This window comes from Alligator sinensis, unplaced genomic scaffold (assembly GCF_000455745.1).
Source record: "Alligator sinensis unplaced genomic scaffold, ASM45574v1 scaffold337_1, whole genome shotgun sequence".
NCBI classification, from domain to species: Eukaryota; Metazoa; Chordata; order Crocodylia; family Alligatoridae; genus Alligator; species Alligator sinensis.
Window position 1 is genome coordinate 3,132,817 of NW_005841927.1, and position 12,079 is coordinate 3,144,895.

Genomic DNA, 12,079 nt, shown 5'->3' on the forward strand with positions numbered 1-12,079 from the left:
TTCCTCGAAAGGACTTCCTGACAAGTCCAAGATCCCGTGCAGGTAGCAAATGAGTAATAAAATGCAGGCTCTTGCCACCCACATATTTCAAGACAGCTCCTTCCAATACCAACTCATTTCAAACTATCTGGAGAAGTCAGTGGAAGATGTGCAATTTCTTCCAATACCATAAGCACTTCCCAAGAGTTCAGGTTTTCTATGCAGGACTGTCTACACCTACTTGGAGCTGCAGTCAAGCAGAGACAGGAGAGAAGGTGGGTGCCATCTTTGGGAACAAAATCCAGGGACAGACAAATGGCTGTCCAAGAACTGCTGCAGCAGTCTCGCTTCTCCCAGCTGCCGTCCCAGCAGGAGAGAAAAGTGGAAGCATTTTGATCAGGTGTCTGTCCCTACCAAAGCTCAATGTGCTAGGGGTGGCATTAAAGGTTAATGTTAAAAGCTGTTTAGCCTGCTCTATACCAGAGTTTCTCAACCTGTGGGTTGCAAGAATATACGAGAGGGTCCTGAACAAACTTTAAAAATGGATTCTCCTTTAAAGGAGAAAAACATGGGAAACCCATGGCTTTTCCCTTGAAGGCTGGCAGATTTCCAGCCTGCAAAGGGCTGCTTGGGGCCCCCACGCCCCACACACCCACCCCCTGCCCCACACACTGGGGGGCTGGGACCTAGGGGTAGCAGGTCAGGATTGAGGGGCACTGGCAGAGCCAGGGGGCTGCTTTCTACTTAAACTATTTACTGGGTTGGGACTCGTCATTGATGTTTACAAATGGGTCCTGGTACAAAAGAGGTTGAGAATCGCTGCTCTTTAAATCACCCATAGATGTACCATCAGAGTACCCTGTTAAGCTGCTGTCCTTCTGGCTTTACTTTGCTCTGTGCCAAAGAGATCAGAACCTGATCTTAGTTGGGTTTTTTTTCTACAACAGAAATTGAGATTTTTCCATGAAGAAAATTTGAGATGGATTCTTCCCTGGCCCCACAAAGTTCTTCTGGCTATTAACTCCACCCTGAACTCCACCTTACCTACTGCCAACCCAGCTTTTCTATGCCACGGGGCATCTCAAAAGCTGTTGCAAAGCAGGCCACATTTTAACAGAATACTTGTCTTATTAACACCTCCCCCGCCACTCACAAAAACAGGAACCACCTCTCCTTTCAATTGGTGACTGCAGCAAATGCCATCCTAGAGAGGCAATCCTAAGCAGTCATTTAAAGTTTGCAGCTGCCTTCAACAGCTGAACATGAGGGCCAATACCATGCAACTAACTAATTCTTCACATTAGTAGTAATTTTGGCCAGGGGAGAGGGGCCCATAGTAAAAAGAATCCACTGCACTTTCTAAGAAGCATCTGTTCTCATTGGTATTGGGACCCCTTAAGCCAGGGGTGGGCAATTATTTTGGGCGGAGGGCCACTTACTCAGTTTTGGCAAGCTATTGAGGGCTGCATGACAGGCAGCCAGGGGCAGATAAATATTAATTTTCTAAATTTTTTAAGGGCCCTGCGGGCCGGATAGAATGGCCTCACGGTCTGCATCCAGCCCCCGGGCCGCATTTTGCCTAACCCTGCCTTAAACAGTTCAATAATGTTTTTACTTCTAGTGCTATTGAATCCAAGGATCTCAATGCTTCTGTAAGCAGTAAGGATCATGACCAAGTACAACGAGGCCAGAGGGAAAACACAGAAGTGAAGCAAGCTGCCATAGTCATTGTGCTTTGAGAGGTGTATTCCATCCCCACCTCTCCCAAACAGATCCCCATGACACCTGACAAGGTAGATCTTCCTCTTCCCATCATTTCCAGAACAGTGATGAACAAGTCCCCTCCAAAAAGAGGGAGCCCTCATTCTAGGACTTCAGTGTTGCATTAACCTGTCCTTGGAGAGAATTTGTAATAGCTAAGGTATCAGGCTATACACATTTAGGATCAGATTTTCAAGGAAATTCAAACCTAGGCAGCTCCAAATGTTCTCAGTGGGAGCTTCTGGATCTGGGGCTTTGCAAAGTCAGGTCAGTAGCCTAAAAGTTCCTTTTAAAACCACCAGCCTTTGTAGTTTCTACTGCATGTGGCTTCCCCTTAGAGAAGCTTTTGCTTTCATATTCCACAGGAGCTTCTCCCTTTGCTGGGGATGCACGTTTGACTCTATTATGAAGCAGCCAACTCCTGGAAGCTCCTCTGCTCTAGAACACAACTCATCTTGCTGTGAGCAGCCACTTCCCTTATTGGCTTTACAAACATCAGCCATACTCCCTAGTCTCCCTACTAGAGCTGAGAGACTTTAGGGAGGCAATTCTGATAGTTTTAATGGATCTGTTCAAACTGCTCCCTGGGTTTGGCTATACCAGGGGGGTGCCCAACTCAGGGCAGCTGAGTCTAGACCCTAGATCTTTTCCCCTCCCACGCCATTATAGCCAAATGGAGGGAGCCCCAGTAAATCAACAATTGCCTCTTTCCTCAGCAAGCTCAATTCCAGCCAAAATGAAAGGAAGCGTTTCAAGACGGACATAGCCATGACAGCATTCATTTCTATGTTCTCTCTTTATTTCTCCCCAAGTCCCTTATGCTGTTGCATTTCATCTCTCACTTACAACACTTCCCAAAATCTGCAACACGCTATTTATTAGTCTTAACCAGTGGTGCTCAACCCATGGTGTTATCCAGCCTGCAGGGCTCCCTACGGGTCCAGAAAATTGGCAGCAGGTGACTGGTGGCAGTGTCAATTGCTGCTGTGTCTTTAAGATACTAAATAAAACCAGGTCTTAACAGATCCCCATGACACCTGACAAGGTGGATCTTCCTCTTCCCATCATTTCCAGAACAGTGATGAACAAGTCCCCTCCAAAAAGAGGAAGCCCTCATTCTAGGACTTCAATGTTGCATTAACCTGTCCTTGGAGAGAATTTGTAATAGAAATGTGCTTGAAAAACCCTTCCGGAAAGAAGTTAATCCACACCAGGCTAGAAGAGCTATGGTGGCTTCATCATAACACAGGACTGGACTCAACGTTCCCAGTCCAAATGGCGCCATGAAAGTTGTCTGAGCAGCAGGTGGTGCAAGCACTACTGGACATGCACAATTACAGTGTTAATGATCTGCAAAGGCAGATTTACTGGAGTACAGACATCCGGGCAAAAAGCAAGAGAAGGATCCAGTGAGCAGGGGAAACTGCTTTCCCCATTTTGTCCTTCACTTGTCCTTTAAAAAGTAGTCCTCAGCTACATCTCCCTTATGGGCCCAGACTAACAGCAGCATTGTGTAGCACGCTGTGCCAAGAGCCATACAATATTCAACTCGAGTTACAAAAATAGGAGCCTCATCAGTAGTGGTGATTAAGAAAGGACCAACCAGAATCACCAATGAGAGGCTCATCAAGGAGGATTTGATTCTATTTAGGTTTGAATAAAGGGCAGTAATGAAGTGCGAATACCAACAAGCGGTCAGCTGGCAGTTTTCTTTTGTGGTCAACTATTAGCAGTTCCAGCCAGTCATTTTGGAACAGATGTTCAAATCATATATCTTATTTTCACGGGCTCTAGGACCCAGTCCCAGCAACATTTAGATTCATGTGGAAAGCTGCAAACAAGTCTATTCATTCAGAGTGACTACTCCCCACTTCCTGAGGGCAATGCTGACAATCAAAGCCACTGGTTGATGTTTCACTAGTCTCTTCACTTAAAAAGTGGTCAGGCTGGAAGAGTTATACCTCCCCATGCTCGCTGCCCCCCTCAGCAAAGAGGCTCCCTTCAAGCTATTCAGCGTGCAGGCATGACATGGTTTGTAGCGATTGCAGACTACTTTACTTGTAAATGGTTTTAACCTATACAGGCATGGGAAAGTTGAATTTGTATAGCATCAGCAATGTGTTAGGTGCCACATAGATGAGTACAAGATCCCTCCCCAAGAACAGACATACATACGAAGGATAGGAGATACAGTGAAAAGCAGTGCAGGGGAGAAGAGTGAAGTTCAATGCTACCACAATGCAAGTGATAAGTGACTCAAATATACAGGACAAGTCTAACAAGATTGGTGGCAGTAATAAGGTACCAGTATTCTTTCTAGTCACCTGCTTGGTTACCACTTTCCAGAAAGAACCAAATCAATGGATGGCTGGCTTTGAAGCCTATATTCTCTTTGAAATTACTCAAAACCCTTATATGTTCTGTGACTTGGTAGAAGAGCAATTATAAATTCTTGCTAGATTTAGGCGTGTGCAGAGGGCGGTAAAATTCAGGATCAAACCCAAACCATTAAGCAGGTGCTCCTAGGCCAACTGGAAAAAATCCTCCCTGCTTGTTGAGATAATAGAAGTCTGGACTAATAATAAAAGAGGTGCATGTGTTACACGTAATAATCTTCCTTGGCAAAATGGAGCTTTCACCTCCGCCACCAACCTCATTCGTCAGTGGCTCCTGCCTGACGTGCTATGACTCACAACATACGTCTTGCATTTTTCATTCGAAAGGAAGGAAAAACGGATCAGATTTAGCTTCCCACACGTGGCCCCCTCTGCATTACTTATGCCATATTCATACACTGGAAAGCAGCCCTGTGGCGATGCAGCTGTTCGCACCGCCCGGATAAGTGGAGGCTCCATGTGATGAGCAGCACGACTGTCAGTTTCGTAGAACTCTCAAGAAATGACAATTTGGGAAGAGCCCAAAGAATCCACTTGGTTTGAGGCCATCTCTGAAAGCTGATGGATCCTCTTTAACCTCATGAGTTTCCACCCACAATCCCTTTATGCTTTGTTCTTCAGTCAACAGTCAAGCCTGTTTTTTCAAGAGGGATTTTTCTTTTGAATGAGTCAGTAATAGCCTTAGAATGACCCATTTAAGAGGGGAACAGTCCGAGAGGCCTGGAATTTATTAGCAAGAGCTGCAAGTCTTACCTCTTGGCATTCAAGTTCAAGATTCCATAGCTCCAGGTCCAACAGGGCAGACGGAAGAGAATGGTCTCCCTTCCTTAGCACCACCAGAGCCAGAACTCAGGTCCTACTCTCCTAGTTCATAGGCAACACAAGTGCTTCACTGCCCGAAGTGCCAAAGTACAACAGCATTCATACAATGCCACGTGACTCAAATGCATGCAACCTTCCTGCTTACCCCAGCTCTTATGAATATTACTATACAGGACCTCTGTGCAAGGAAGACCCTGGAAGCGAAGGTGATGCTACTCCTAGTACTGCCTGCAAGCAAGGGCCTCTGAGCCAGCTTTACAGAAGGCAGCCTAAGGGTACTGCCAGCTCTCCCCAGCACCGTACTGCAACCTTGAGCTGTAGGTTACCTGGTGTAGTATCCCTGGAAGTCCTTACGTGGGCCTGCACGCACCGAATATAGATTCGCTTCCTCTGCTCAAGCTCCGTTTCAGAAGTGTACAGCTGTCGCCTCAGTCTTTAAATAAGAGAGACAACATTAGCTTCTCAGAAGGACCTGCCAAGCAATGGTACATGCAACAAACAGATCTGCCTTATAGCTACGCAGACAACAAGCTCCTCAAAGCACTACTCTTCTGGACTCATTAGCTGGAAGGAGGACTCTGGAGAAGCTTCAGAAAGGTAATTCTGGAGAAAACAGGAAAGAGAGAGCCAGCCAAGAGATCTGGCAAGGCATTCCCAGGATCAGGGGAGTTCAACATCTGCACTGTCCCCATTAAAGGAGAGGATATCAACAGTTACACAAGGTCCCTTTCGGAATAGTAATGATGGGGAATATCACATCTCAGTGGAGTAACACCAAGAGCTGAAGCAGGTGCAATGAATCCAGAGTTTCAGACACAGTAGTACATTAGAGAGTAAGGGAAGATGGAGCTTTCCCTCTCTCAGAGAAAGCCTTCTTGTCCACTTGGACAGAGAGCTTCCCTCCCTATTTCCATCAGCTGTGTTATTGCTGCCATCTGCTGGAACCAAAGGGATAAAGTGCCATGGGACTCTCAAACACTCGCAGCATGGACCATTCTGACAGCGTTTCAAATACTTCCTCTTCCATTCGGGGCAGCTTAGATTCTCTAGCTTTACAAGTCACCCATAAGGCAAAAGCATCCTAAATACATTTAACTATTTTCCTATCTTGTAATGCAACTTAGCAAAAGGATGCCAGAAGAGTTAGCACCACAAAACAAGCCAGTTCTCCATAGATCAGCACTGAGCTAAGGTAGCCAGAGGCCCATAAAAACACTACCTGTTTTCCATCTGTGGCACAGGAAGGACTTTGCCTAGCTTCTTCCCACTGGGAGTGTCTTCTCCACAGCTCTGGCTCAAGATTACAGAGTTTAACTGGACAGAGGAAGAAAAAAGTTAAGACATATCAAAATATACAAATTTCTTACATATTCATACGTATTGTGCACCTGTGTGTGCACTCAAGCAGTTTTATCGATCCCAAAAGTGCAATATTTATTAGAGGAAGCACCTGTGTCATCCCCCCCCAGCACCCCTGTGCCCTGTTTCACAAACTTATAACATGTTGCTGCAACCACTGCAAGACAGCTTTGAAAGTGTAAAGTGTTTATAAAGCAGGGTTGAGATAAGCCAGTGCTGTCCAAGGCTTTTTTCCACAGGAAAGAGACCAAGTGTTTTGTTTACTTTGAGATTGTCTGTCGGTTCAGACACTGAAGACTCTTGCCCCAAATCCTCCATTTGGGAGCCAATGTTCTCCAATAAGCCACCTTCTGTTGATTTTGGAGGGTCCGGGTTTGAGGCACTACTAAAGGCTTTCAGATGCTGTAGCAGTCCTGGTGCAGAATCATCCACATCATCCTTATTTTGGTCACAGACAAGGTCGGGCGAGTGTGTGGAAGTTCCCATGGGCACACCGCAGCAGCCAAATGATTCTTGGATTTCTACTGGTGGATTTTCCAAACCATTTGCATCCAGACTGTGCTGAGCTGGAAGCTCTGGTGCCTCTTCAAGAGCCAGGCTATTACAGCAGATTTCATTATCCTCTGTGCTACTTTTATCTGCATTTTGTACATGATTTCTTATTACTGGCACAGCTGCTTTTTCAGTTTCCTCCAACACATCACCCCCTTTCACCTGAGGTGGAGAGACAGCATCAATCGGGGTAACACTTGGAAGTTCCTCCATCCCAGAGTCAAACAATGTGCCAGTGATTTGGCTCATTTTCAAGCAGTCTGCACTCAAGTACTTTTCACAGATGGGATTTGCAGTTTCCTTGTCCAGACCAGAGCACCTAGAGCTAGCAGAAGAACATGTCCAGGAGGGAGACACATCACTTAGTACTTCCTCTTTGGTCCTCGATGTCTTTGCATCTTTGGGTGCCCCCGATTCCCAAGTCCACCTACTTTTAATTGTCTCCATATTTTCTCCACCTACATTTAGGTTGACTAGAGCAAACTTGCCAGAGGTATATGGCTCAGGTTCTAAGTCATCATCTGCCAAGATCTGCTGGATCTCCTCCTCAGTGTAACTACAGGAAGAGTCCTCTTGTTCACTGTCTGTCGGTTCCAGCAAGGAATCATCAAGCATGCTATCATCAAAACACCTGGTTGTATCTAGAGAAAGGACCACAGCACTATCTTCCATCAGAGAAGATCTGTTAACAAGGCTTTCTGCCTCAGCATCATCCAGGCAGTGAGAGGATGCCAGGAAGCAAGCAGAATCTGGGGAGCTCAGCAGTAGTTTCTCCAATGGGCATGGAGTGTTGCAGTAGTGATTCAGCTGGCAACGTTTCTTAGTGGACTCCTCAGGCTGAGCCCCGTCTGGAGAGTGCAAGGCCCTTTTGTCTCCGGGCACTGGACTGTTATCAAGTTCATGAGATAAGCCAGGCCCCAAGGGCTGAGAAGAACAGCTTGCCATGGTGCTGTTGGGCTCTGTATTTCAGTGATTCACTACTTTCTGCTCTGAAGCAGTGCCTGCTCAGCCCCAAGCAGCTGATTATGTGCTCTCTCTTTCCAGAGAGTCAATCACAAAATGGCTCCCACCTGCCTGCAAAAAGAAAACATCAAGAGTAATTAAAAAAAATCTCTCATCTGTTCTTACCTCAGCTACAGTTACTCCTTTGCCAGCTGTTTCCCTTTGCAAAAGTGATGCCCCCTTCTCCTGCCTAGGAGAGGCAAGTATTGGATTTTCACTTAGCACAGAGCACCTAATGCTTATCCTCCAACTACTTGCTTTGAAATCAAGGATGCTCTACAGTCTGACACTCAAGGAAAGACCGTCTCTTGCTTTGTTTGCTTTTTAACGTCTACTACTTCTCTTAATCACATTTAGACCTTTTGGATACAGCAGCAAGAGAACAGCTCTATTAGAATCCATCCTTGATTGAAACAACCCAACATTTAAAGACCCCTGATCTTTGCTGCATCCACTCCTGGCCTTTATAGCTTAAATAAACACTAACAGAGGAAGATCTAGTAGAATGAGTTTGCTCAAGGTACTCAAACATGAGGTAGAAAGAAAGCCTGATGTTCTAGCAGCCAATCTGTCATGCAAAAAGGGGCTCTTGGGAGTCCAACTGAAGCCAAACTGCTTATTTACCATTACCAATTTTAATAACCAGCATTAATTAGAACCATTTCATGAAAAAGACTAATCATCTTGCCTGTTTCTTTGAAGCTGCTAATGTTATTCAGTGTAACCCCTCCCACTGCTCAAACCTACCTGCAGAAATAGCTTTGTACCTTTCCAAAGCACTTTTCACTTAAGTAATGCAACCCATCTTTTAAAGTATTACATGAAGCCTCACTAACCTTTCTTCCCCTCCTCCACCCAGGGAAAAGCAGCAGACTTTTTTTTCAAACAGGAAAACAAAGCCCAAAAGGTGAGGTAAGCACCATTCCAATAACGGAGCGACTTCAGGGCAGAACTCAGAAGAGAGCATGTATGTCTACTCCCTAATTACAACTGCTCTACCACAGTACACCCTAAATACTTAATCAGCACATAGAAACAGAAAAGAGAAAAACAACGCACAGAGAACTTGTTAACTGCAAACAAAACCTTGCATTAGTCTTACTACATATCTCTAAATTTCATGTTTTCAGGCATTCTTACTCTATTAAGAGACCTCAAGCTGGAAGCCCAATATTTATTTGATTCCCATCCAATTAATGAGTCTGTATTTGTGGGAAGTATTTCCTGTCCCCTTTGACCAACTGGATTCAAGAAATACCTTGTGACCTTATTCTTCAAAGTCATTGGTTTGACTACCCACTGATTCCAAAGAGGAGGGGTTTGATAGGGAGCTCCACTATATAGAAGAGAAAATGAGGCAGTCCTCTGTTCAGAAGGCTTTCGTCTATCATCCACAGTAATATTTTGACCAGAGAAGTGGACCGGAACAACCTCATATACATAAAAAATGCACAGGAGGAATATGAAACATGTACAAGAAACAGTAAAGGTAAAAGGAAGATATGGTTCAAATACCCATCCATCAGTATTTGCTCCTAGCTTGGCAATTTAGATACAAACATCTTCAGGGGCTTAAAAAGGTGAGTGTAAGCTACAAACTAGCTTGTCCCTGCAGGGTAAGTGAGTCTGCCACGAGTGGCTTCAGTGCACCAATAACACTTAAATCATTGTCTTTCATTCTATTTTAAGGTTCTGCTGGACCCATATTAGCAACAAGAGCCCTCAATCCTGTTTGTGTGCTCAGTTTACACGTAAAAAGTTAACTGCTCTTTGCCACATCCTGCCTGACTCACCTTTCACTCTGAAAGCCAAGCCGAGTACTGCGTATCCTGGCTCACGTCAACAGATTCTGACGGCATAGCTTGGGTAACAATGGGACTGTTGATGCGTGAGCCAGCATACAAGCCAACTCCTTCCCCCAGAGCTGTGCTGCCTCTGGAGGAGCAACCGAAGGAAAAACATGCATCTATGAGTAGAGCAGATCTAACTGAATGCACACCGGGCAAGCCTACTGAATTAAGGAGTTATTTTCAGAATAGAATCCTACTCCGAGTTGTAGAGGAGATCTTCCCAGTAATGCAAGGAATACATTAAATGAGATGCTGGTAGGATCATAGAACAGTGGACTGGAAAGGACTTCAGCAAGTCATCTAGTCCAGCCCCCTGCTCAGTACAGGAGCATCCCTATCTAAACCATCCAAGTCAAGTGCTTGCCTAATCTGCTCTTGGAAACTTCCATAACCTCTCTGAGTCACCTGTTCCAATGCAGAGCCACCCTTATAGTGGGAAGGTTCATCCTAATCTCCTACCTAAATTTCCCCTGCTGCAATTTAAGACCGTTGGCTCCTTGTCCTGTCCCCTGTGACCACAGAAAACAGACCATCTCCATCCTCTCTATAACCATGCTGCAGGTATATGAAGACACTAATCAAAGTCCCCCTCCGTCTTCTCGCTCCAGACTACATAATTATAGTTCTTTCAGCCCTTCCTTGCATGTCATGTTTCCCAGACCTCTCATCATTTTATCTTTCTGCACTAGACTTTCTTATTTGTCTGCATCTTTCTTGAAGTGCAGCGCCCAACCCAGGATGCTGTACTCCCATCCACAGAGCCAATCAACATGTCATGGAAGAAAACTGAGCTGGTTGGGTATACGTTGCTCTTGATGTTGGCTGTCACCTTGTTCTCCTCCAGGCACTTAGAAACAGATTCCTTGATCCTTCCAGGGTGTTAGCTTATATTTGTTAACATTAGCTATTAGAAATTTTGAAGGGTAAAAACAAGATGTAAAAAAAGACAGATGCAGGTGGGATTCTCATCCTTAAATGCAGAAAGGCAAAGCTCCAAAACCAAGGTCTGGGCTAAGGATAACTCAGTGCCCTTTTGTCCTCTTGCCTAGACTGTGCTTCCATTTATGCCTTTTTATTGGCCTGCCCCTGCTTTCGCTGCCAATTAACCTTCTCCCTTATAACATTTTTCTTCCCAATAGCATTTGCTATTGTTCACTCGTTTCCCTTTGTATCCACACAATACTATGAAGTGTTACACTCAGTTTACATGTTGTTTCTAAGAGACCAACCAAAGCAACCAGTCTCTCTTGTGCTTCCCAAGTTTTCTGAGGCAGAACCGCACCCCCCGCTCGAAAAACCTAAACCCTAAGCTCCTGCCCCCGCCCCTTGTTACCTCTCTGAAAAGGGACTCTCGTGTCCCAACAAGTGAAAGGGCAATTTTTTTAGCTCTACCATTGTTGGGGCATCTAAGCAGGGGATTCAGAGGGACATCCTGCTCTCGACACTCTTGCTTTTTTGAGGTTGATTGGATTACTCTCTCCTGGCCCTCACCTGGCAATAGACCCAGGTGCTTTGTGTACGCCAGCATGAGTCCAGACCGATAATTACTGGGCTCAGTAACACAGATAATAACATAGCTGTTCTCAGGCAGCAAACCTTTAAAACCAGATTTGAATGGGAACTTGCAGAAGAAGAAATCGTCTGCAGACTGGATTGCGCTAAATTGGGTTTCAGCGGAGACTGGGGGGGTTTTACCCCACTGCCTGGCTCAGCTGCGGCGACTCCTTCGTTCCCACAGGTTTCCTGCCGGCTGGCCGGCCGGCCGGCCGGCCTCTCCCAGCATTTCACCCTGCCCCACTCCCTCCACCCCCACGGCTGCCTTCTGTACGCAACTCCCGCCCTCCTCCCATCGCCCCTTCGTGCGGGGCCTTCGCAGCTCCTGAGGGAGGGAGCGAGCGAGCTTCACCCACTTGTGGCTATAGGGATAGAGAGAGAGAGAGAGAGAGAGAGAGAGCCAACCAGCCCACCTGTCCATGCCCTGATTTCATATAAATAAATATAAATATATATAATCTAGCTATATGTATGTGTGTGTGTGTGTGTGTGTGTATATATATATATATATATATGACGCACCCCCCCATACATGCACATACACGCATACTTCCACATACTTGTGCATACAACAGATGCATTTAGATCTGCCCGGATGAGTCGTTAAGGTGCACGCTCCCACGGCCACCCAGGTCTGTGGCAGCCTGGCACTGGCAGAGCCCCCCAACTTGACCCCGCCCGGCTCAGTTGAGAGGGCAGGGGCTCCTGGGGGGTCACCCATCCCCCAGGTCCCAGCACAAGACAAGCGGGGGAGGGGCACTGAGGGTCAGGGGGTCCCACTCCCCTGCCGCCATCTTGGTCCCC

At 46.0% G+C, this 12,079-nt stretch overlaps 1 protein-coding gene across 4 annotated transcripts in view; it reads right to left on the reverse strand.

Annotated features, from left to right (window-relative positions):
• The window catches only part of LOC102368508 (neuron-specific calcium-binding protein hippocalcin), a 91,423-nt gene extending 79,372 nt beyond the window's left edge, over positions 1 to 12,051 (reverse strand). For 2 of the 4 annotated variants that reach the window (XM_025198692.1, XM_006019318.3), the window contains exon 1: positions 5,285 to 5,391. Coding sequence is in view for 2 of the 4 variants with exons in the window: in XM_025198691.1 (XP_025054476.1) it covers positions 5,285 to 5,391; positions 6,178 to 6,272; positions 6,582 to 7,814 (1,435 nt within the window). In the remaining 2 variants the exon portion in view is untranslated. Of the gene's footprint in view, positions 1 to 5,284; positions 5,392 to 6,177; positions 6,273 to 6,581; positions 7,944 to 11,835 lie in introns of those variants that run through there. The other 2 variants (XM_025198691.1, XM_006019319.3) reach the window with 2 other exon arrangements.
• Positions 12,052 to 12,079: the final 28 nt, after the last annotated feature.